Here is a 26974-nt window from a genome sequence, read left to right on the forward strand (position 1 = left end):
CTTTGAGCTTCAAGCTGTAGTTCACTACAGTTAGTAACAAGAGGGCTCCATGTATTTATTCAACCACCAAAAGCCATTCATGGAAAGAAGCGCACAAAGATTGTTAAAGAAAATTAGGATATACAAAAATGTTAGATTCAAAACAGAAAACCTAGTATTTGTTAAAAAAGTTAGTGCTTAGTAGACAGATGAGATTCTACCTTTTAACAATTAATCTTTTCAAATGTTGTGCAGATATATTTAATTTAAAAAGCAACAACAGGATATCCTGTTGTCCTTGATTTTTCCAATTTATTAACAGCAGTAGTTTTGGTCACTGCTATTGAAAAGGTATCACCTTTATCATCTATTTACAAATGCAGTAACTAAGCCTCATACCCTGCATAAGGCAGGTTGTTGCTAATATTTAAATAGGAAACTCAACAAAAAAAGCATACCAGAAAAGGAAAATAAACTCAGGCTTTTTTCATGTGCCTTTTTTTTTTTTAATATAACACAAAACAGAAAAACATGAAAAGTGGTGCCTAAGTAATAAAGGGGGGAAAAAAAGCAGCCTTGCCTCAAGACAACATGCAAGGGAGCAAATCCCTAATAATGGCCTTAGGCAGTGTAATTAACTTCGTTAATGCAAGGCTTCATTTGTTCTACAGCTAAATATTTCAGGATTTACTATAGTAAATAAGCTCCACTCTCATCCACTGGATACAACTGAGCACACAAATTGTAACACAAATTTGTGTCACCTTCAAAGTCTAGTCTAGAAGTTTTCAAAGTATTTCAGTCCCTTTTTTTCCTAGCAGAGAAATTAAACCTGTTTAAGAGAAATTTCCAGTCCAGCTAAAAAGGTTGCAGATTTTGGTAATTTTTTAAAAGAAACTTTTATTGAACAAGATCAACAATTTAGAATGTAGGATAACTTGCAGATCATACTTTTGAAGTAGACATCAGAGCTGATGCATTTAGTGTATGCTTGACAAGATAAAAGTGGCAGGCTGTCCCCCAAGGTGTCAGTGCCATAGCACTTTTATTCAGGCCAAAATCTTTCAGAGTTATTCCTCATTAACCAAATACCATCAATAAAGTCTATGTAGGAAACAGAATGCTGGGGGCCTGCAGCAGTAACAGCCATGAACTCCTGAGGGACAATGAAGGTGCTTTTATAGGGTAACCCACAGCTATTCTGTTGTAAGAATAATGTTCATAAACCCTTAGGCAACATGTGTGCAGTAAGTACTGATTATTACCACACTTTCTTTAAATGTGCCACTCTGTCAAAAACAGTAGAGAAGCATCGTGAAGAAGAAAACATACTTGGGAATCTTAAAGTAATTTACACTGTCTCACTGCTTAAATTTAGTTTGTGTTTAGAAGCAGAATGTTTTCCATCCTTTATATCTAAACAATTCAAAACCATATTTGTTAAATATAAAATAATGCAAAATTTATAAAAAAAAATCTGATTTCAGAGAACAGAATAATACTGAAAATATAGAACTTAACTTGAGTTTTACATAAAAAAAATGAATCATGTTTATTGATTCTTAAAAGGAAACAGTTTTCTTCGCTTGTTGCAAGCAGCACACAAGTAAAACAGAGTGACTAAGAATGCACAACATTTAAAAGTACATCTCTATTCCCAATGCAGTTGATAAGAAAAAGAAAATCTCACCAACTTCAATTGGAAAAAGTCAAAACACTGATTTGTACGCTCAGAAGTTTGAGTGCAGAAACTTTGCTTTAATTCCTTTTTAGCTAAAAACTAGCTCAATCTTTCTAATTCTTTTAAAAGTGTTGAGCAGCAGGTATGCTGGCATCCCAGGCAGAATCCTTCTGTTATTTTCTTAGACTGAGTCACTTATACATCCATTGCGAGTAATCAAAATTAAATGCAGGGTTAATGAAGAGCTTTTTGCGTGCCAAAGAAACATTGGGAAGGTATAAAAGAAGCTGGTTGGTACCTGATGTGATCTGGCTTTTTCCTGTCATGTGAAAAAATGGGGTAGGATTAAAACATAAGGGAAAGGAGGAGAAGGAATGAAAAAATGCAAAATGAGCAAAATAAGCAAAGAATTAGCATGACCTGAAAATACAGCAGAATTAAAAAGGAAAACATTTAATGCACCCAATCTAAACGCTATTTAGAACATACTAGTGGTTTGACAAATGCTTTCCTCCCTACACACATTTATTCACGCATATCTTTCTTCATGATATGAACTTATTTTTCATTTGAATTTCTAGGAACCAAAACAGCTTTCTGTGCCATAGTAAATGCACCTGACTCCAGCTCCTGATGCCTTAAGAAAAATGGTGTACAATAAGGTATATCATTTACCAACACATAGACACACATTCAAAACACAGGTATATCTCCCTAGCTGTTACTGTAAGACCTAGCAGTATAAAGATGTAACTCTGATTTCACTAAACGGTATTATCTGAAACACTCGTGTACATTATACACTGTCCTTTAGTCACAACAAAAAGAGATTACAAAATCTCCATCTCTTTCAAAGCACAGCAACACTGAATTGCAGCTAGCTCGTGGTTTACTCTGCAACTTGCTCAAACACTTATTTGTTTCTCAAGCCAAAGTTTTCTGTCATGCAGAACCATTCCAAGAGCAGGAAACTTGATGCAAAAGCCCAAATAATTAAAATCTTGAGACAATGAAACCCAAGCTGCCAGGTGCCCTAGGAAGAAACTTCATCATCCCAGCAAGACATTACCTTGGACCAGAAACAAAAGAAGTTTTCATTCATTACAACACATTTGCCCTCCTTCAAAGGGTTGCATTATACAGTTTTGATTTTTTTTCTCCCCCAACAACAAGGCTTTTTCCAGGATATGGGACCCTCATAATCCACTATGAGGGTCCATGGATTCACTGACCAATAGGTGACACAGAAGGATCACAATTCTCTAGTCTGTCAGCTAGAATCACACTGACGTGTGTCAAACCTAGACAAAAATCTATTGTACCATTTCCTTTTCCCTTATGTTTTTAATACTTGCAAATTTACACTAACAGTGGTCATTGTAATGGCTTTTGGTGCCTTTAATTTGGTCTTAAAGGAGTTCTAAAAAAGGTCTAGAACCAACAAAATAACAAGTGACAGCAGCAGAGGGAAAAGAGAAGCTTCCATTTTAAATACATATTACTACTGATGGTGCAATTAGCAGTCAGCAGGAAGATCAGTGCTGTCGCCCTCGGTTCAGAACAGCAGGAAATTCCTGTATTTCTGGGCAAATTCTTCTGGTTTTGCTTCAGCTGGTTGATTTTCCACCCACCTTCCAAAGATGGGCATATAATGAAGCAGCAAACTACCAATCTGATAAGAACACTGAAAGTATCTTGTGTGTCTTGGGGTCTCTGACTTCAGCTCAGAATTTCCTCACATAAAATACATAATTCTCTAAATGTTTCCTCCTTTGATATTTTGTATATTTTTTTACACATAAAACAGTTCAATGCAATGACACAGTCCTTTCTTGTACTCTACCTAGTGACTGGAAAAACATTCTAATCTCTAATATATGGTAAACTTTAATCAGTATTAGCTCCCCACAGCTGAAACTGCAACACTACATAAGTAAAGCATTCCATCAGGGGAAACAGGCAATGGAAAATGGCAGTGACCATTCCAGTGCCTAGAATATAACAAGCAATTACAAATGTATTCAGAAATAAAAATAACACAAAAATACCTCTCTATTTTTATTAAAACATAGAAAAAAATGGAGGGGCTAGATTCAGAAACTAAAAGTTGTCTTCATGAAGGTCTTAAATGCATATTTTATGTATGATAGTAGTAGTTTCATAACAATTAGTAGTGGTTTGTGAATATGTGAAATACAAAATTAAAATAATTTATTCAATTTCTGAACTGCTTACAGATAGCATATCTAATCCTATTCTCTTATTCTGAAGCATCCAACTAGTCTATCACAGTGAGATAAATTATCAAGAATCTAACATTAAAAAGGTTAAAGGTTTTGCTTTATTGAACACTCCTGTGATAAACAGGAGAAAAACTATAAGTAAATATCAATTATGTAATAAAAGTAGGTAGTTCTGACTCATTACCAAGCTGTTTACCTTGGCTCTCTTAAATAACTTATTGTTTGGGTACACTCTTATTACATATGTTCAAACCTGTAACTTAATCTGAAGGAATGTCATGGTGTATCTTGATTTAATTACAACTTATTTACTTTGTGTCTATTTAAATTTCCAACATACAGAAGTCAGTTTTAATTGAATCCTACTCTCTAAACACTTTAAGGTAAGATACATGCGCAGTATTACTAGATATGGAGCCGTGTGGAAAGAGAATATTACCCAACTATCCTCCAACACTCCTCTCCTGCTCCCTCCTGTCACCTCCCTGAAGAGGAAGGCCTTCCTGTTACCCAAAAGAGGAACTCAGAGAGAGTCAGTTTTGCCTTCAGTTAATCCCGCAAAACACCTTGGCAAAAAGGTGTTTCCACCTTTCAGCCCACTGAGAATCCAATAAAGGACAATGTCCTGCCCTGTTACTGCAGATTTTTCTCCATATTCTCACACTAACGTTTTACTTCACACCAGGAATACGCTCTGGAAGCACATCTCCCCATTTCCTGCCTTCGCCGTCCTTTGATGCTTCACAGATCTGTCTCAGAGAACTCTGAATTCTGCTTGTAGGAAACTAACCCAGAAGGTACATTACAATTACAGACAAATAATCAGACCATAGGACCAGACCAGAATTAGTCCAAAGCAAAATCCTGAGTACAAGCTGCCCATGACTTGCTAACACAGATACAGTTTGATTGACAGCATAGCCCTTGCATCAGTCTACAGAATGAAGTGAAGCAATCCCAATTTGTTACAGATTTGTGGTGTTCCAAGATGCTCAATACAGTATAGAATAATTAAGACTGGAAGGGACCACACATCCAAATGCATATACTGGCCTTTGAAACAAAGTAAATAGTTTAACAGAAGCACTGCTGAAAAAATTGCAGAACACGAGATAGGAAAAAGAACTCTGCATTACAACAAATTATCTTTAAAATTCAAGAACTGTATCCAACTGTGCTATAAATGCTCCAGCATATGTATTTCCATGAGAAAAGTATATACCCTCGGAAACTCAAAAGAAATCCTATTCAGGGAGAAAAATATTTAAATAGTAAAATGTACATTGTTAAAGATATATGACTAACAACATACTTTGAATTTTCAAAAGAACCATCAAAACTACTTAGCAAAAGTCACTGCACAAGACAGGAATTGTAAAATATAACAATTACATTGTTTATCTTTCAGGAAAAATAGCTTGAGTCCTTGACTGTGCTTCCCTGTTTCCACTGGCCACCCAACTTCCATTTTACTTTGTCTTCTAACACTTTCCTAGCACATCCACTCAAGAGTTTATTGTATGCAATCACAAGGATTGCTCTGTTTCAACCCCAAAGTAAGGCCAAAGCACAATTACAAAGCAAGGCTGCACCCAACAGAGCAGGCTTTCCATACATAGGACTTATACAAACAAAGGTACACTCTTAGAAAAAGGTCTGCAAACAATTAGGACAGAAAACAAGGAAAAATGGTTTTGAAGTGTCATCTCTACTTCAATTAACAGAGTCACCCCAGTGTTCTGTCAAAGCTGTGGAATCAGAGAGTTACACAGATTTTAAGTCAGACCAGAATTCAGCTTACCAAGCAGTACTTTATAAGCAGCAAATAGAGATTCTCAATAATTACCTGTTCCAAGTCTTGAAGGCATTGCTGGCTCGCTTAAACAGATAACCTTCCATTACAATACCATTGGCTGCATCTACATTGTATTCTAGTTTTGTATCATCACTGGAATAATCCTAGGACAAAGGAACAAGACAAGAAAAAGACATTGCAGTTTCAAATAAAATTTCAAGTATGGGCAGTACTATTGTCAAAGAGTAAACATATCTAGGAAAGATGTTTTGCTTGCAACACTTAATAGTCAAACCATGACTCAGTCCCTGAAGATTTTTTTTTAAATGCAGTTTTAGGAGATCAGAACACTGAAGATTTTTACTTTACCTGTACACAAGGGGAATTTCTTGCTCAGGTATTGGTGACCTCTACAGAGGGCAAACATTGCTAACAGAGCATCTCATTTGAGCAGCTTCAACTGCTCAAATGATCTCACATATATTCCCAAGAAGAGGGACAGCAAAGCACAGGAAATGGGGCAATGAAAGTCAGGAATCAAAACTGAAAAACAGCTGCAGCCTGTTGCAGACACCTGAATAAAGCCAGTTGTGCTTCAGCATTTCCTTCAGCTCTGTCATCTTGACAATTGAGCTGAACAGGAATTTAGAAGACAAGTAATCAAATAAAGATGATGCCATCAGTTAACTCTAAATTAAAGCAGTTACAGTGCTGGAAATGATGACAAGAACTTAGTAATTTTTCCTTTATGATCTTGGATAAGATTACAAAACTACAGGTAGGACAAGGGAATATACATTTTCATCAACCTAATAACAAATAACATCAGCTAATAACAGTTAATAGCAGCTTTACAAATTTTAGAAGGTTGACTGCTTCACATCTCCAGCAAAGGCAGATTAGACTAAGTAATAATACATGTGGTGATCATTTGCTTTCACATCTCATTGAAAACAGCATGAACTCTTCCCAGGGAGGTAGAGTTCAGATATTCAGTGAGTGGGAGGCTAACAGCTACTAGGGGTACACGAAAATGGAATGGAATCACATAATTTATCATATGCTATGTCCACATATCAAAATAACATACATGCTGTAATTTAATTTCACTGTTAGTTCAATATATCCTAAAGTAGACTAGCAACATATGGCTTCCTCCCCTTTACAAGGGCATAAGAGACACATCACTGAAAATTAGCTTTCAAAAAAAAATAAAAAATGAACAGGTTAAATACTGAAGATACAGAACATTTTGTAATATCACTTTCCTGAACCTTCAGCAGTTACTTATTTTACATTGCAAACATCAGCTTTGTGTGAAAAGCATATCTGTAAGTCTGTTTTGCACTTTGCTCCTTAGGAATTTATCTACGTACACGAGGAAAAGAGGCAACATTAAAAAAAAGAAATAAAAGGTAATCAGCTTCAAAACCAACATCAGCAGCCCTATGTAACAGCCCGGGCTCCACACAACTTTTGTGCTACACATGATGTTTGCTCTTATACATGCAGATGGTTTGGTCCAATCCAAGGTTAATTAGACATGACAGTGAAATGGCTACAAATACTAAAATGGGGCCTTTAAACTCCCTGGTCAGCACAGCATAAATACCCTAAACTTACTCAGCGTTTTCAGCTAGTACCAATCTGAATAGATTAACTAAATTTGAAATGTTAAATCCAGATTATTTAACTGACAGACGATCAATGGAAGATGCCTGCATTTGTGCATTTATTATTCGGCATTTAATAACTTTGATTTTCTGCCTGTTTTGGAGATCAGAACATCCTGAATATAAAAGACTTAATGTAAGCACAAACACTTAAGTATCACACTACAATTTTAATTTAGTATTTCACAACTTATGGCACACACAAACTTTCTCAGTGTTAAAAACTCTTTTTGGTTTCTTATGCTCTCAAAAAAAAAAAAAAAAGGAAAACCACTATAAGCACAACTTTGACAGGCTGATGCCACATTCCCTCCCTCCCACAAAAATGATAAATTACTCTAACTTACCAGCTCCCAAACATAATGAAACCTGCTAAAGATTTGCATCTTCCTGCCTCAGTGATGCTTGCAACTCCTTGTCTAGTGAAAGACAACATACATTCCCTCAGTCTTTTCTGATCAAACTACTGTGTAATCACATTTTCCTTGGGGTTTGGAGAACTGCTGCAGAAAATGTAACTGTCTTTTCCAATGAGTCTTGATCCGTGCTTTGAAGACATATACAAGTATGACAGGAAACCTTCTTTGGATTGTTTATCACGCCACAGTCTCAGTCCAAATTGTCTAAAACACTGACCCTTCCTCATGAAGTGCATTTAGTGTTATTTTAATGACTTCCCTGACTGAATTCCACCTTTATACAGCAAAAAAAGACACAAGAGTATACAGACAAATGTTAAATAGCTTCCTAACTGCAGAGAGCAGACTACCAGCTCGAGGAGGAGGGGGTAAGGCTTCCATATGCTTTATCCATAAAACTTCATTAATAAAGTTGTGGTCAGGAAAAAGATGACCAAACAATCACAAAAACCCATGCCCCACTTCATTTCAATTACATGGATACAAGTAGGAAAAGAAACTAGGTAAGCTGTATCTGATCTTATAGTCTCTGCTATTTTATAATTAAAAAATTGGAGAAAAGCAGTCACATTATAGTTTATTTTTAACTTGGTATATGGAAAAGTTTAGTGAATCATGAAGAATCATCAGGGGGTGGAGAGAAATACATCCATATCTTTCCAGTGTCCTGCATAAGAGAATCACATGTTAATAAACCCAGTCACTGTATGTGATTCAGAATTTTGTGTTCATTAAGCAGGTACACAACTGATAAATATTTTATTTTAAACATAATTTGTTTACTAATTAGGTATCAGTTAGGGCTAAAGTACATTTCACCTAATCAGAACTAAGAAAATCAAGCCAGTATTATGCAAGTTACACTGAAGTGCTACATCACACATTTCATTCAGATTTGAAAGAAGAAACATCTATGGATTCTATTCTGACACTCGTTTTTCATGGTTGGCTGCTACTGGAAAACAAACATGTACAAGTGGGTTATATAAATGAAGCATACAGCATGTTTTCAATGCCTTTTTTCCCCTCTCTTTTTCTTTAAATGTCCATGAGGTACAGCATGGTACATGGTACAGCTGGAAATGGAAAAACAACTTTCATCTCCAGAAATAATACTAATTTGGTGTGTCACAGAACACTTAATATTCCTGACAGTGTTTCAGTGAATGTATTTTCATATGAACATATCAATTCATCACACATACTTGATTCATTTCATAGCTTGCATGTTTTATGTTTCTCTACATACAATTCTCTTGTTACCAAAACAACCCCTCCCATGCTTTTCAGCAGCAGAGCTTTTGATTTACTTTCAACATGAAAACTGCTATCAGGTCATGAAAGCTGTTCAAGCCATTTTACCAGTAAATCTTAGGGACTGTATTTTAACACTGAATCTTAACATTTATCTCAACATTGAATACGTTTTCAAAATGTTTTTTTACTCTAGAGATGCAGCATTTTAAAAGTTTTTTATAAGGGAAGTAAATGGGGGAGTGTAACTACCAAAGAAAACGCTAACCTGAAAAGTTAGGCCAGAATATACTAAATAAAGGACAATAATTGTGCAAACCCTCCATTCAGAAAGTTGCTTCCATTCCATTCCCTTCCCCATCGATCAGCAAGAAATGTTTGTCATGCTTAACCTGAAAGTCCCTCCAGAAAGGGCTTAAAACAACAATAGACACAAAAAGTAACAAGGTTTTTAATCCAAAACAGAGAGAGAAGGCAAGAGCGTCACTGAGCAAACAAGTCATTTGAAACACGAGCACATCTTTGCTTTTGGAGGCAGGAATTAGTTTGCATTACTTCTCAACAGCAGCTCTGGCTCACGTGACTGTGGTAGCATCTGGTTTCCTACCACCTTGTTTACTCAAGATGTTAAAAATTTTCAAATCATTCTCACTCCAGCTGTTTCCTGAGCAGTTTTTCGGAAGCAGATTTTTATTTTAATGAAAAGGGGATTTGAATAAAACGAAAACTATTTGAAGTTCAAAAGAAATAACTTTTCCTGTATTATTTCCCTTATTTTGGAACAAAATATTAGCTCTGTCACAAAACCAAAAAGCCATAATGCTGTTTACAGGTCCAAGTGACTTTTAAATTATTTCTTAATTCAATATGTTATTGCAGCAGTGGGCTGCAAACTGCTCACACAAAAGTAATGTCTTAAGTATTGTCACTGTGACATCACTCTTTTTTCCTATAAAAATATATTGCAAAAATTTCCCAGAATGATGATGTCATTTCTAGATTAATTCATAGTATGTATTGCTCCAGTTTAATATGGAAAAAATAATTTCTTACACTAAAGAAAATAAAATTGTTTCCTGCATATTTTCTGTGTCAATAGACCTCAACACTTAAAAGAAATAAAACAAACAAAAATCAGATATCAGCTCTCTTACAAAAGAAATCACACTATATCGGTGACCAAGCCCTTCCATGACACCTGTATCAGCCTCTTCTACAACAGCCTAAATGAACAGGATGATGATTCTACAGAAAAGTGAGATGGATTATTTAATTAGTGCAATTACTTTGCATGCATGTGCACATATATGCAAACACAGGTAGTGGGTGGGTAGGTGTGTGCACATATGCACTTACCTATACATTTCAGAAAAGGAACTGTTCTTTATCCACACAATGAAGGAAAGGCATCATTCTGAAGCATTAGATTAAAACTTCAGTATATTAAATGCACATATACCTTGTGGGATATTCAACACAAGCAGCTTCAGAAGTTTCAGTTTTTATAAAACATGGAAAGATTTGGGAATGTATGTCTAAGAGGCAACACAGTAGAAAGCAACAATACAAGACATGGGAACAGAGAATAGAGTTGCCATCTGGGTCAAACTGACCAGATGACAAACAATGATACAAAGAACAAGATCCAAGGTCTAAGGCAGTTCTCATCCTGATGAGCTGGAAACTAACTTTGTGTGAAGGTTGGGAAAAGCAAGTAGGAGGAGACAAAAACAGACAACATGATTTGAATAAGAATCCAAGAAAATGACTGGACAAGCTATAAGAGCAATCTCCAAGAAAGCACAGTCCAGGCATTATCATCACAAAAATGCAACAGTGACTGACAAGGACAGGAGACAACATACACAACTCGAGACACAGAATTTAAGAGGGCAACATACAATACAATCTGACTGCTCTGATTATATTTTAGAGACAGCCTTGTCAATTAAAGCAAGCAACAATATAAGTAACCTCATTGTGATTGCCATTTGTACTAGAAATCAAGAACATTTATATTACACACAGATACGACTTATCGAGTTTCATGAAGTTTAAAAGTTTCAGTGATATTTGATACTACTAAAAATAGTTTACCTGTAAGGCAGCCTTAAGCAGCATTTGAAGAAAAAACAAAGACTGTAAACACCAACCATAATTCACAGTAAGAAGTTATTATTCCTATGGCTAATTAAAAGATAATTGCTCATAACTTACATACTTCACCAAGCACCACTGTTCTCTAACAGTAAACTCCTCAACTAGTGCCCATTCCTAAAACTAGGCCTATTAAGCCCAAACAAATTAAAATTTGAATTTCAATGTTAATTCTCCAGTTCCATCTCTTTCCCACTTCCCCCTCTTTCTTCCCTTTCCTTTGCTGTTATCTCCTGTCTTCCTCCAAACACAGCACATCAGGACTGTCCTAAACTCCATCATCACATCTGCTCGATTTCACAGCAATCCTATTGTTTCCCACCAATTCCTGAAGGAATGACAGGATGAACCAACAAAAATTTTTTCAGCAACCAAAAATGTTACCTTTTCCCATTAGTATTAATATTGGCTCCTACTAAGGCTACCTCAATTATAATCTCCACTTGCTTTCATTTCTGAATTTATTTACTCGTCAGATTTCAATTACATTGAGCTTTTTTTTTTTTAAATTTATGCCATCTGAATGGATACAGAACATATTTGAATGAGAGTAAGAAGTGTAGCATTACCTTTAAACTGGTATCTAATCCCTTTCAAAAGTACCTGCAGTATTAGCTCACTACCAGAGTTCAGTGGAAATATTTTTAACTTCTAGTATTATACCTGCAAAACCAATACTGACCTAGAGCTTCTGGAACATCCAAACAACAGAAGTCATTTTCCCCCTCAACATAAACTATCTACATTTTTCTCAACAAGCAAAAGGAAGAAAATTATTGCACATAAAAATCTTCCCAAAGCAGGAATCCAATGTTATCACTTTCATATTTGTGTACAGTTAAACCCATGCATTACACAGCCTTTCCAAAAGTTCACTTTTGCTCTTTATATGTGACAGTAGCTGCCACACCACCTCAAAGTGCTGCACTCATATTTGGCACAGCCCAAAGTGCTGTGTATGTGTGTGACTGTAGGGCTGTGCAGCACACACACCTCTTCTACAGACACACAGCAGGGAATCACAGCAACTTGTACAACTGCATTGAATCCAAGATGTAACTGAAATGTTAGAATCCCAGCATTTGAATAAATTATACTGTTCTATTCATGTTTCAGTAAAAATATAATATTTGGTTCTGTAAAACAAAATTAATATCTCCAATCTGACCCTGTGCTTACTGATGTGTAAATCTGTCTCTCTGCACTAAAAGATACCATCCCTCACAGTTCTGATGCAGAGATGCAAACTGCTGGGAAGAGATGCTACAGATACAAAAATGTGTGTGCAGCCTGCCTTTTATATTCTCTCAAGTACCTTTTGTTGAATAGTGGAGTGCTTTTGCTCCATATCTCTCTTCTCCTTTGCAGCATCTACAGCCAACTGATCCAGCTGTAAAGAGAAACAGAAAGTTGGATCTTTAGATATCACGAGAAATTTAGCTCAGTAGATTTCATAATGCTGACAAAAAAAAAAAGAGAACACATTATGTCTAGACACTGCACGACTTTTATTTGCATAGTATAATTACTTCTTTGTCACAAAGTGTTTACCTTGTATAACCACTGAAGTCTCGTTTAAAGCACTGCACTACCATCCTGAATTAACCTCTACAGAGGTGTACATTTCTTGTAGGCACTAGAGGGAATGTTTCAAACAGCATGGTGCCAAGCACAGCAACTCTGCACCGCATTGGTGCTCAGCCTCCGAGGGGGATGACTCAGGCTTTAGCTGCTCCTGCTGGCCTTTGCAGCAGCACTGGCAGGAGCAGCAGAAACTACAAGGAGCAAATGACAGGGATTTTTCCCTCCACAAAGCAGGGGAACTGCCTCAACCAGGCTTTTGCATAGATAGTTTTGATCAGGTCACCAACAGTGTTTGAGCAAGATTCCTGGAAATCTTAGGTAAAGGCATTCAAATTGTTTCTAGTTTCAGAAATAACAACAATATGATTTTGAAAAGAAGAGAGACTGTCACAATATTTAAGTTGGCATCCTTACAGTGATAATAAAAAAGCCCCAAAACTTGCTGCAAGCATTTCTCTAGCACTACCACACAAACCTTTTCCTTATAAAACCAGAAAACAAAACAAAACAAAAAAAAACGCAGGAAATTTTACAGAACCAAATATCCTGTATGAGAACATATGTTTGGTTGGGGGTTTCTGTGGTTTTTTTTGTTTGGTTGGGGGTCTTGTTGTTGGTTTTGTTTAGTGGGTTTGCTTCTTTTGTTTTTGTTTTATGCTTGTTTGTTTTTTACAGATTTTCATGTTTAAATAAGAAATGCAGTGGACAGGCAGATGTTGCCTGAAAGACCAGTTAGCTTGGTACTTACACAACAGGAATCTGATGAACTCCTTTATCCAGCCTGTAATACAAGCCTGCCACTAACCCAGTCCCAGCATCTCACTGACTAACCATGCCAATGCAATGCTGAGCACAGTGCACAGCCTGCAGCTTTCCATCTGTGGGACAGACCTGGCTCTGCTCCAGGCCTAGAACGAGAAGACCAGGAACAGGGAGCAGCACCAGCTTTCCAGCTGAGTCAGTCACGTGGCGGAAGGCACAGTGTGACTAACAGAACCTCTAATCCACACACAAATAGGATTGCCTCCACCCACTCTCAGAACCACAAGTGACAAGCCCTGCCAACCCTGGCCATTTCCCCAGTGTTTTATTTCCCCTGCTTGACATGACATAAATGAGAAAAGAAGTGACAGTAACAGGCTCTTACACCCTTGTGCCAGACAATCCCCAACAATTACGGAGCCACCAGATAGCTGGGACATCTGGATCCAATTCCACACTCTGTTACCTTCCTTAACTCCTCTCTCCCTGTCTTCCTCTCTGGCTTAAAAGGCCACACCAGCACCTTCACACCTTACAGGTATTTGTGAACATGAACACATTGAAGACTGAAGTATTCAGATGTCACATTTATGTAGCTATAGGACTTAAAAATGACACAAGAGCCTCTAAAACAGAGACTGGGATGCCATTGTTCTCAAAGACTATTTTGCACCAAGAACCCTTGGGAATAAAGACGAGAACTGATCTAAAGGCTGTTCAAAACTTCATAGGAATCCAGTTTCTTGATAAACCTTCAGATTCAGGAATCTGCACATGGCCCCCCAGAAATTCCTCCTCCTACCCCGCTAGATGAAACAAAAGACAGCCACATTCAGAGTAGGGTAATTACCTCTAATTTATCTTAAATACAAGTGTTTGAGGATATATTTACCACAGCATAAGTGCCAAAACAAAGTTTTAACAGCAGCTCATTCCATCATTTTTTTACTATAAAGTACAAAGTTATACTATAAAAATAAAGTTATTTTTTTACTATAAAGACAGCATTGTATCATTCCTGTTTGAAAGCTCAAATCAGAATTCCTTCCTTTTCACTCAGGTGAGCAGCATACCAACTGTCTTAAAAGAGACTAACAGCATACAACTATCAAAAGCTGTAGCATATCACATAACTAAAAATAACTACCAAAATCCCAGTCATTATACCATTACTGGGTATTTCGTAAAAAATTAGGTTTTTCAAACTACTGCATTTACTGGCAAATGTATTTTTATAAACATAGTGCTGTAGGTGGTATTCTGTAGAGAATTAAGTCAGACTAAAATGTTTAGCTTTTTGAATAGTCATCTCAATGAAAATTCAATTACATTTTCTTTTTAAGATAACCACATTTCACATGAAAAGTGCCAAATTCCATAATTTCCATGCAAAAGCTCATATTACTCTTCTGTGTCATTGAAGATTCCCCTACAATGATCTGATTCACAGGGGATCCTACCCCGACCAGAAAGCAAAACTGCTCAATCCTACTCCATCATGTAAAACAGTTATTTGAAAATATAAAGAAAAAGAATTCAAAAATTATAACTACACTATTCAAGAACACTTCAATTTTATTTCAGGTGCTGTTAAACCTTGTAATTAAGATCATATATGAAGTTTACCTGGGAAAGAAAACTCACTCACCAACAGAAGGAATCTAACAGTGTTGTCACAAAAATCCAGCAAATCCCAATTATGTCACACACACTTTGTTAGAGACAGAAGCTTCAACCAGTATAAACTGCAAAGCCATTAACTGTTAAACTTTCAACAGTTATTTACAAGCCTGCTTCTGTCATGAAAAATATCCGTTACTTAAATGCCAAGGTCTGCCACAAAAGAACAATTGTACAACTTCAGGGTCTTCAGTCTATCCTGCTCTAATTGCAATGTATTTAAAACATTCTCAGCTTCGGATTTGCTAAATTTAACTCCTTCAGTTGCTATGATACCAGCACCAAAATCAATGTTACACAGTGCTCCTTACCAGAGCAAGCAAAAGCATGACCAGACATTCAAAAATAACCTTGTGTTTTCTTGCTCCAATCATGTCAATGAAATGGAAAAACTGAAGCCTGGTCAGCAGCATAAACCACTACCAACTCCATAGGTTTGTTTCCTTTCCCCATCCCCTCTTCCACAGAGGTACAGGACACACATTTTATGTTACCAAAACACTCCGGTTCAACAATTACAACCCAAACCAGAAGGATGTGAAAGAATAAAGGGCACAACTAAGGAAGGGTAACATGCACCTGAACTGTTCAGGTGCCACTATTATGGCAAACACTGACGTGTTTCTTCTACAAGGAGTTAAGACCCACAGTAACCTGACTGGGGACTTGTCTCGCAGAAAAATAACTATTCAGACATTGCATTGCTGGGAGTTATTTTCTACAGTTCCCAATTTGCTTCACTGCACAGACACAGAAGCAGGTTGAGGGGCACAGAGGACAACAGTGTGGTGGCAGGAATAACCAGATCAGAACAATGTAATTTCTTAGACATTCAGGGACACATCTACTCAAGATAAATGTAAATAAATGTTTGCTGTCATCTACTTGCTTTTGTACCTGGAGAGACACTCAGAATTTGGGTTGGCGGCGTGGTGTATCTGGTTGGGAAGTGGCAATAAAGGAGTTTCTATCAGAGCACTTGTTACAAGTCCTCAGATGTAGGCAAATAAAAAGTGTTGTAAGAGTATTTTCAGGTCCATTTAACTTGCACTGAAAACAAGTCAAGACACTGCTGAGTCTTCTTCCTGTACCACAGACATACACTCGAATCTCATATGTTGTAATCTATTTTTATAACCATTTTCAATGTCTCTTGTGTGCAGCTGGCAGTGGTCCATCTAACCTTCTCATGAGTCCCTCACAGAAAACCCAGAAGCTGCAACTGCCTGTTCTTAAACGTAAACAACAAAAGTGGGCAAGAAGGATTCCATGTAGGAACTCAATTTTGCACCACTTATTAAAATCAGACTTCCATTTTATGGTCTAAGTTGCTAACACTGAAGTTATTTTTGCACACATCGAAGTTTAATTATGCACACCACATAATTGATACAGTAAATAAAGCACATGAGTGGAAGGAAAACCTAATCTACTTTTTATTATTAAATATATTTATAACATGGGTCATATACAAAAAATTAAAAAAAATAAATACCTCAGTGTCCTGGATACCACAGGGTACTTCAAAGAGCACTCCTGGCTATTTTTAAGTATGTAAATCCTAAAGGCAGTATTAATTTTAGTAAATGGACAACTTTCAGTTTGTAACTGGTTTCATTCAAGCCATTTACAGTATGTTTTTATGCTTTGCCTTTATCACACCACAGTTCTCCTTTTGTTGAATAAATCTATGATGTACCTGATACATAGGCATATATCAGGTTTTCATCCATTCCAGCATATAGTTATGAATTTTTAAAATAATTTGTTACCTGTGCACCAAGATCTTTCATATAGGGCTCAAGTTCACTAAACAGATCATAGCCTTGATGGAAAAAAGCCAGGTGTGCATACATAAATGATAGCATCTAGAAGGAAAAAGTAAATATTTATTTTTTTTAAAAAATATATCAGATATCATGTAAACACATCACTTCAGTAATCCACATGAAACCAACTTAAAATACAATTCCAGGTTTAATTTCTGCTCTTGTGTCCTGATAATTTTACAGCAATATCTCACAGAGTTTCCAGTGTTGTAAAATAAATGTGAAAGGTAAAGGCAGCAAAGAACCAGGCCAAAAATCTCAGAAATCAGTTGATGGGATTAACCCCATGAGCAAAACAAAAGAAATCTACTTATGGGTAGAAAATTACTTCTAATTCATGTCAGTTTTATTATCTCCTGTTTAAAGGAATTAAGAAAATTATGGGAGGGCAACTTTAGACATTTGATAGAAAAGCACCATTTAGTTTGTCAGTCCCTACCTCAATAAACTTTTTACAGAGATAATGTGAAACAGAAAAGGGAATACAATCAGAAGAAAACTGGGATGCAGATATAGCTGTTTATTAATTTAGCAGATACCGTACTATTTATATTAAAAATTATCCTCTTCTTAGAAAGAGCTGAATCCCTCTTAGAATAGTAGTAATAGATTATAAGTAGTACTTATTGTTTATGAAGTAATGTACCAGACCTAAACAGCAGAATTCTTGGCAAAGTTTCACTTTAACTGTGAAACCCAGCAGTGAAAATCTAAAAAAAGTGTTCAAATCTGAACCAAAAGGACTGTCAAAAGCAGTTAAACATGTACACCCAGTCATGGTAATGGTCAAAATGACTGTCACCAAATTGCTAAATGTACCAATAATGCTTTGATGAGTAACAGGATCAAGTTTTTAACATATTGCTTTATGGTCACATTTTTAATTTTAGACGTGTGTAAATATTTTCTATGTAGAACATAGAGTGCATCTTACCGATTTTAAGATTTCTGCTCTCCTTTTAGATTGAAGAACATTGATCTAGAAAAAAAGAACAAACAAGCAACTTATTTTATTCTATTTTTGCAATTTTTCCCCACATAAGTAAACTTCAAATTACTTCCAAATAATCATATCAAAGCTTAAAACATTGGAAGATAACATCAGACTTCACAAAGCACTTTCAAAAGAAGATGCATTCTAGTTCTGCCACGATATCAAAATGATGCAACCAGAGAACTCTTGCAAAGCTCGAATTTCACAGTGATAGTCACCATTTTCTTACACTGGAAGGGAGAATACAGGACACCACGTGCTGGCTAGAAGTAATGTAATACACCTTTCAAGTCAGGAAAACAGGTACCCATTTCCAAGAGATTGAACTCAAGATGTTTCAAACAGCCTTTCTGACAGTGTGAGCTCAGCCAGCCCACCAACTTCCCAAAGAAGCTGCACTCAGCACCACTGCTGTCTGCTGCCAGGGGAGAGGAAAGGATGGGGGCATGGTTATTTTTTCTCCTCAGACTGACAGTGGTTAAGTGTCCCAAAAGTGGGATATTGTCCCAGTCTCAGAAACAAGCATGATCATAACAGCTTCAATAAGTAACTTTCCAGGTATATTTGTGCTTTTAAGCTATCTGAAGTCACTGACCAGCGGTGTTGCCCTAGAACTTAAAGATTTCACATTCCATAGAAAAAAAAATAACTGATTTTTCCCATTCATCCAGTTCCTCTATCTTCTTTGTTCCCTAATCTTTAAAGGCTGACATCCAGAACTACAGACTTTACTTGAAAAGCCCAGCTTAGCAGAAACATGCATGATTTTGTAATTTAACACCTCTATGTCAGTTTAAAATTCCAGCAAAAGAAATAAACTTACTGAAGATATAATCAAAACCAGATTGCACTTCTCTACTTAAGTGGTCAGTATTTTGGAAAACCTTCTGCAGCAAAAATAATGAAGATTTGTTTGTATAGAATAACCCCTCAACTTATGAGGCAAAACAAATTAAAATAAAAGAAGAGATTTTGAATTACAATTTAAAGCCAATCTAGCTCCAAGGAGATCATAGTTGTGAAACCACTTTTTCAGAAGAGCCACCCAAGTAGAAAGAATTTCTAAAGCTGAATTCATTTTTGCCCACATTAATTAAGAGATGATGAAACTTTTCCCTGTAACTTTAAATGCATCTTCATCCCAGGAACTGCTCATACTTTGAACATACAAATTCCAGGAGACAATGCAGTTCCATGTTCACACAAGAAACTGGCCTACTACAGTAATGACTGCCAGCTCCCCCCACACCATTTAGTGCATCACACTAGTTAGCACAAATATTCCATTGGTACATAATTTACATGAATTTTTAAACACCAAAATTATCTTTGTTCTCAGTGCAAAAAAGACAGGAGTTCAGGTTCAGACTGACCACAGACCATCATATCTGTGCATGTGCCCAGGCTGATCAGTTCCACTTCACTTTACAGGTAATAATGCAAGCTATAGAACAGTTAATTAAGCTTTAAATAACTGACTGGACTGTCACAAATCAAGATGATAATGTCTAACATAGAATAAATTTAACTGTAAAGGGCTGTTCTGTGTTTGGTTATAGGAGACTCTCAGGCCCACTTAGGAGCCCTCAACCTCTCGTACCATCTGAGTTGCAATAATTCTGTTTTGCTGTAGCTGTGTGCAAGTATGAAACAGATGAATTTTAATTATCAAAAGAAAATTTATTACTGTATTACAGGATTCAAAGCAGTATGACAAAGAATACTTCTCAACACTCTATGGGAGACCTGCACTAAAAAGTAAAAGGACAGTTCTAAGTTCTTGCCCTCCCATATGGCAAAATGCCAGACTCTGAGGCATCTAAACAAGTTGGGTTTGTTAAACAAAAACCAAAGCTAACAGCTAAAATAGCCAACATCCTATATCAGAATTATTCAGGTAACTTGTATTTCCTAGGCTAGGTTAAAGGTTTTACTTCATATATATTAGGAATTACAGCATAATCAACTCATGAAACATTTAGGTGAATGTCAGGTAAATATTGGGATTTTTTCAAAATTAATGTTCAACTTGAAAATTAAACTGTGCCATTACAGTAAGAGCACTGAATACTGAAGAACCAAGCAATAAGAATGCATCAAGTAAATTAATGTTCCCTAGACTTTATTAAAAAAATAAGTTACTTGCAGATAAAGTTCTCCCTTTTTCACTCTCTGCACAGCTTCCAAGAAGCTTGCAACAAGAACTTCTAAAGGACACATCTCTAACAATATGTAACAAATGGTTTTGAAAAATAGCTTTAATTGTTGCACTTACCTGAAGAACATAATCCAGAGCTATGTGTCGGAAACACTTCCGAGTTGCAGTCAAAATATTGGTTGCTTCCTCTACTTCGTGCTGCTTATTTCTTTGAACTTGGGCATTTTTCACCAGAGCATTCTCTTTTTCTTCGCTCACTTTTTCGAACTGTTTCTTTGCATCTTTAAATTTCCTAATATCTCTAAAGAAAAAGGAAAGGTGGATAACAAATTAATTCCAAAGCATGAAAAAGTGCTTAAAGCTACATTAGACAGACCATGTTCAAGACTGCCTTAGGTGGTTTCTCTGTTTTCATACTCTTCAATACATGCTTGGGTCAAATGGGAACTCACAAATTGTAACAGAAGCTTCTTAGTCTTTTCCGAGGGAAGGACAAAACTGACATGTAAAGAAACACATCTTGTGCTTACTGGAGACAAGCTTTGGGCAGTACTTTTTCCACCCAAGCTTAGACAATTACAACAAGTACTTAAGATCAGTAATTCATACTATTTCAATATTTCTGCAGCTGGATCTAGAGCCTCAGTGATCTGGGGTGATATCTGACAACTTTACTACAAACTTCTCAGTTTATGGCTGGATATTTGCAGGAAGGATGTTTCACCAACTCACTCAAAGCCAATGTTTTTAAATTCTACTTTACATATAATTTTCCCATTAAAAGTGCAAATGAACTTACTCTTTAACAAAAGTTTGAAGCTGTGTTTTAATTGATCTTTGGATTTGGTCAAAGAGAATCTGAAAGAAAAGCATTATTATGTAGGTCAGTAACTTAGAGGTATTCATACCTTCCGATTTTAGATATACAAATGGTAATTATACAGAACTAAATGAATTATTATTAAACCAATATTGGTGCCTCTAATACCAAGATATAACACCACCCCTACAGAGTAGTTTTGAAACAAATTAAATATAAAGAAGAAAATAAGGAAAATAAACTGAACACCTTTTGCTGGTCTTTTCTTAAAGACTATGGTTATAAGGGGAGATAAGAGCTCCTGGCATCCTATTCTCTCATCCTGACAGTATGAGACATACCTACTTTCATAGAATAAGTTTATTATGTTAATTGTACAGTAATAGTCTTGAAGAAAAAACTTCGAATGTTAAGTAACAACTCTTTTGGTTCTTAGACTTTCACAATTTATCAACAATTAAGAGACAAATGAAACCATAGAAAGAACATGCCCTTAACTTCTGGCAAAAACCCCCCACAGACTGAAATTAATGGTGAAAATGTAACATTCATGAGTAATTAGTACCATCTCCTTTACATAATACGTTTTAAAAAAAAACGCCCACTATTGAACTGCTAAAAGGAAATTGTTAATTTTTCAAGGCCAAAGCACACCTGAATGTGAGAGAACTTGAATTTTCTCTTATGACCCCAGAAATTCTAACTGGGGAATGAAAACACACATCCCTTCAGCCTCCCATCTGCCCTCTGAGTTTTAGGATGGAACAGAACAGGTCAATGGCTACTGAACAAATCCTTTTGTCACTTCTTAATGTGAAGACAGCAAATGATGCCTCAATTTCCACCCCCTCTACACCTCCCATTCTGCATTACAGAAATAGGCAAGGCACCATCACAAAAATAAAGAGGTGAAAGAACATAAGGAAGCAGCAGTTGGCCCAGTTGAACAGAATCTCTTACAAAAGGTAAAGATCTTGAAGCATTAAATAATTCTATTGAAAGAGCAAGTCAAGAACTCAGTTTCAGGTCAAACAATGTTTTAAGTGTTCTCAGTCTTAGTTTCTCTTCACAGACTTTGGAAATGAGAAGCTATGCAATGCCAAGTACAAACAGCAAAACCTTTAGCAGCTTGTCTTTTTTTTCTAGAAATGCTGAAAGAGGGAAAACATGATTGAATTTAAGTCACCCATTTACAGTGGTACTGTATCTTCCATTCAGTCTCTGTGTTTGGAGGTCTTCAAGACCAAATGGGATAAAAGCCTAAGCAACCTGCTCCAGCCTCAGATGACCCTGATTTCGGCTGGAAGTTGAACCATACAACTCCTGGGGCCCCCTCCAATCAGAATTGTCCTATATCTACCAGTAACACGCAGAAGATCTTGTTTGTACTCCCACTTTGGGAAACCAGAAAAACAGACAACTAGAATAGATAAAGAACTTCTTGACAGGCTGGAAGTCATGCTGGGATACTCCCACTGCTGACATTTAAGCTTGCCAGTGCCTGAGGAATGCACCAATCAAGATCAATAACAAAAGAGTATAACCAGATGGGTACTCAAATGATTAGAGGACTCCCAGAAATATGAGCCTTGCAATTCTGCTTACAGTAATGAAGAGAAAAAGTGTGCTAGGCAGAAAAATACATAAGTATCTTTTCCCCAAAAAGAACAGAAAGAAGTGCCCAGACCACAGTCTGACTGGATTTACAGCCTTTCTAACACACCACCTTTCATACACTCCAAGTTTAAGAAAGCCACTGTTTGCCATTAGCTGTCAAAGCTACTCCCCCACTGCTGACTCAGTGAAGATGCTGCATTAGGCTGGTTCCTGAACTTATTTGTAGCAAAACCCCATATGAAAAAACTGACAGTCATTCAGATCTCAGTGGGAGCATCTCCTACCTCTTCAACTTGGTCAACAACAGAGTGACACTGAGCCAGGAAGCCCTGCAGGACCACAGCATGTCTGGCAAAGCATTACATCAGAACCCCACAGTGTGCCTCACTACTGATGTTTGTATCTTTTGGTAAAAGCCACTGTTCTACTCACTATGCCTGAGCACAGCAAGGGCATGGAGGAAAGAGAAACAGGACAGAACTCAGACTGGTCCTACTCAGATCTACAGAGGAATCTTGTTTTAATATTCCTTGTTCTTTGCTTTCTGCCTTCAAACTGCCCAAAAGGCAGAGTTGTGCTGTGCCAAATTTTACCAAAGCAGTGAAGGAAGAGGAAGAAAATAGAAGAACGAATACATGCCTTTGGCTTTCAGGATACAACTCCTTAGAGTAAAACAAACAAACTAGTTTTCAATCCAGGCAAAACTGGACTTTCTGATGAACTCTGACGTGCTAAAAATCACTATTAGTCTTAAGTCCTAGCATTTTCTACTTTCTCTACGCTTCTCTAAATCTGTCATACTTCCAAAACCAAAACTATATGCAAATAAGAGAGGCTTCATTTCGTGCATTACAAAGGATAGGGGAAAAAAAGTAGAAAATATGGAAAAAGTAATCATTATTTCAGACGAGCAAAGGAATATGCTCTTAGTTTTTAACTGCTACCCATCAGTTTGATTTAAAAAGATGAAACTATCCAGGATTTACTGTCTTAAAACATTGGGTTTTAGCAATGCTTACAAATTGCAAATGAAAAATAAACCAAGATAAAAATCTGCAGAGAAACAGATATTTATAAATACTTGGTAGACAAAACATTAATAAAATATTTACAAGTATGAAATGAGAGATATTTAATACCACTTAAACCATGACTTTGCAAACACTATCAACAAGAAAACCTTTTCAGCTAGAAATACTCACATTGTGATAATTGATCATTTCCTGTAATGTATCAGAGAACTTTGTCAAACTGTTCTGTAAAGAGAAAATCAAAGTGGTTTAAATTAAGCCCTACGAAACACACAGCACAAAAGCAACATTTCAGAGGTTTACAGCTTTTCAGTAAATGACATGGAAATTCATTTCCTTATATCATGATTATTACACTAAAATCATTATGCTAGGAGACCATGGGAGTAATATCAAGTAAATTTATCACAGCTACAAGCAACAAAAATGTTACTGCTACCCATACATAAAATACCCAACTGAAGCAAAGCACGAAAAATTAAAGTTGAGTAAATACTATGGGAAGTTCACACAATCCAACACATTAATTTACAATATTTAATACTGCACTACTTAATATTTTTCACATTTACAACTCTTACTCAAAAAAACTGGTTAATGTGTTGCAATCACTTGTACACACACTAATCTAATACCTATTTTCTGGAATTTGGAAAACCCCTTCCACTGCAGGTTAGAGGTGAAACTAAACACAGACACTTGCAGTGCACCACAGGCAAAAAACCTCACTCTTAAAGACATCTCAAAGAAAAAGGAGAAAAAAGGCATAAACTTCAACTACTTCTATTTTACCCTTTTAAGTTTGTTTCTCTCCCTTCATTTTCAATTCTTAAGGAACTTACCTCAACCAATGCATCTTTAAAGGAATATTGTGCAAGGTCTCGAATTCCATTCATGAACTGCTTATTGGCTGTACAAAATGCTTTCCCAGTATCAATCATTGCAATACAAAGCTTCACCAGCTAAATTGAGGGAAAAAAGGAGAAAGCAGAAGGCTTTTTTTTGTTTGTTTTTTACACTATCTTATAAACATGAACACACTGAGCTTAATTAAGGCTTTGAAATACAGATCTGAAAAGTTTACTGCTAAGTGTACAGAGCCCTGGATTTTAAGAAAAGCTTTCTACTGTATAGTGACAGCTATAAAAATACTACTCTAGGTCAACTGATATGCCATTAGGAAGGTTACCACTCTTTATAAATTCTTTCATTTATTTTTTATTTGTTTTATTGTTAACTAAGATTTTGCACATATTTCAAGAGAGAAATGGGGGAAAAAACCATAGCAACTGAAAAATTACTGTTTAGAACCCAAGCAAATACAAGGGTTTTGTGGTTTCCAAGTCAAAACCAAACAAACAAACAAAAAAGAAACCCACACCCATTGTTTCATCTTGAGCCACTCAGAACACAGGCACAGGAAAGCAAAGGGCTCTGTGCACAAAGCGCAGCTGAAGAGAAATGGTTACACCTCAAAAGGTGAATTCATGTTTTCACTCATACAACAGACAAGTCTCTGATGGGTTTCCATCCCCACCATTCATTGCTTCGGGCAGCACTGCAGCCCTCATGGTACTGCACAGTCTGACAGGAAGGTCCTCAGTATTTACTCGGTAATTTTTGACTCAGATCCTCCTAGGAAAAGTAGAAAGCTGAGCAAGATCTCCCACATTCTGATGAATGGCTTGAACAATAGACAGAAAAATCACTACCAACATGAACCTTTTTCCTTCACTTCTGTTCACAAGGCTGAACTCAATGTCCTTTCTTCCAGGGAGAAGAAAACTGAAGACAATGTAGCCCAAAGTCACAATTCTGGGACAATAAAACCCAGTTTAGTGTGAATAACTGAGCAGAAAAAGTTATCAACCTTGCCTAGATAAATCATTAACCTCAGGCCATAGTTAATTCAGCTCACAAAAGAAGCTTGGCTTTCAACTTCAGTGTTGTACTACAAGGCCCTGAATAATGCCTCTTAAGGAATTTAAAAATTCTTGTCCCCAGAAATGACCCTTTTAGACTGATGGAAAAGTCAAACTTCCAAAATAGATTTTTCAGATCCTTTAGACTCCTGGAAAAGTCAAGCTTCCAAGATTTTTCGGATCCCTTAAATACTTCCAGTTTGACCTACCAAAACAGATTCATCATCCCTACAGTAAAAATGTCTCTTATACCCATCAGTTTCACCAAGATTCACACCAAACCAAAATTAAGTTTCTTGAACTTATTTTGAAAGAGCAAATGGTTAGATTATTAACTACAAAAACTAGAAATATTACTACAAGAAGTAAACAAGAACACCATCTTTCTCTCTAGCTTTCTGCAGCCAACTCACAGCTGCAGGAATAAAAGTATTTATTCAAAAAGCAGCTAAGGAGGTGAGCAAATGACATCTGCCTGCCATGTGAAAATACAGACAAAAATAACTTTAAACGTTTAGCATAAAATGCAAAAGAAAGAAGATTTTATACAGATGAAACCCAAAAATAAGCCACTTTCAAAATACTGGCACAGAAAGAACAAAAGCCTCCAAAGGTGAGGAAAGCAACAAATGGACTGTAAGGTGCTGAAAAGATGCTATGCATAATTTTTCATACACGTGCACAAAGCATGACAAAAAGCAGGATGAATTTTACGATACTTAAGTCCTCCAGACAGCAGTGAAGGATATATATATATATATATATATATATATATGTATATAAACCTGGCCTGCTGTGACTGTGCCTCAGATTACCAAAGAGAGAAGGCATGGACTTTAAAACAAAGAGTATCCAGATGTCCCCCCAGTGTGCAGTTGTCATAAAACAGGCTCTGGATGCAGCGATTGCCAAGCCCTGGCTTTTATCTCAGGTGAAACCTGAGAAAGTTTGCCTGTGAAAGCTGAATGAGTTTGCAGGGAGCTCCCAGGGGGGCTGAGCCCCAGGGGTGTGAGGGGGCCGGGTGGGGCACTGCAGATGCACACCCTGAGGTGGGACAGAGCGAGTCCACACCGACTGTTCCCGCTGTTACTCCAGCCCGGGTCTCCCCAGCGCTGCCCTCGACCCTGATCCCTTCCCTCTGCAAGAGCTGAGTGCTTGGTCGGCCTCTGCCACTTCCCAGCTGTGAACTTTAAAACAAAACCTAAACACATCTTCTAACATTTTTAAGAACAAACACTGTTGAATTAAAAAGCTTACCTTGTCAAGTTTCAGTTCCAGTTCTGTCACATCTCCTTCTACTTCTTCTAAAGCTGCCCTGCAAGAGTAAAAAATGTTTTCCTCTAAAACTTTATACAAAAATACTCTGGACTGCGAGG

General features: G+C 36.7%; 1 protein-coding gene across 11 annotated transcripts in view; it reads right to left on the reverse strand.

The window, feature by feature from the left end:
• Positions 1-26974, reverse strand: part of ACAP2 (ArfGAP with coiled-coil, ankyrin repeat and PH domains 2) — a 60338-nt gene that overhangs the window by 17091 nt on the left and 16273 nt on the right. For 6 of the 11 annotated variants that reach the window (XR_010433074.1, XM_064666297.1, XM_064666302.1 and 3 more), the window contains 11 exons: positions 26856-26913; positions 24519-24638; positions 23848-23901; positions 21008-21066; positions 20326-20509; positions 17991-18035; positions 17000-17095; positions 12517-12591; positions 11142-11153; positions 5750-5862; positions 1959-1979 (listed from right to left, as the gene is read on the reverse strand). Coding sequence is in view for 10 of the 11 variants with exons in the window: in XM_064666297.1 (XP_064522367.1) it covers positions 1959-1979; positions 5750-5862; positions 11142-11153; positions 12517-12591; positions 17000-17095; positions 17991-18035; positions 20326-20509; positions 21008-21066; positions 23848-23901; positions 24519-24638; positions 26856-26913 (837 nt within the window). In the remaining variant the exon portion in view is untranslated. The remainder of the gene's footprint in view (positions 1-1958; positions 1980-5749; positions 5863-11141; positions 11154-12516; positions 12592-16999; positions 17096-17990; positions 18036-20325; positions 20510-21007; positions 21067-23847; positions 23902-24518; positions 24639-26855; positions 26914-26974) is intronic. The other 5 variants (XM_064666294.1, XM_064666300.1, XM_064666296.1 and 2 more) reach the window with 3 other exon arrangements.

This window comes from Pseudopipra pipra, chromosome 10 (genome assembly GCF_036250125.1).
Source record: "Pseudopipra pipra isolate bDixPip1 chromosome 10, bDixPip1.hap1, whole genome shotgun sequence".
Lineage (NCBI taxonomy): Eukaryota > Metazoa > Chordata > Aves > Passeriformes > Pipridae > Pseudopipra > Pseudopipra pipra.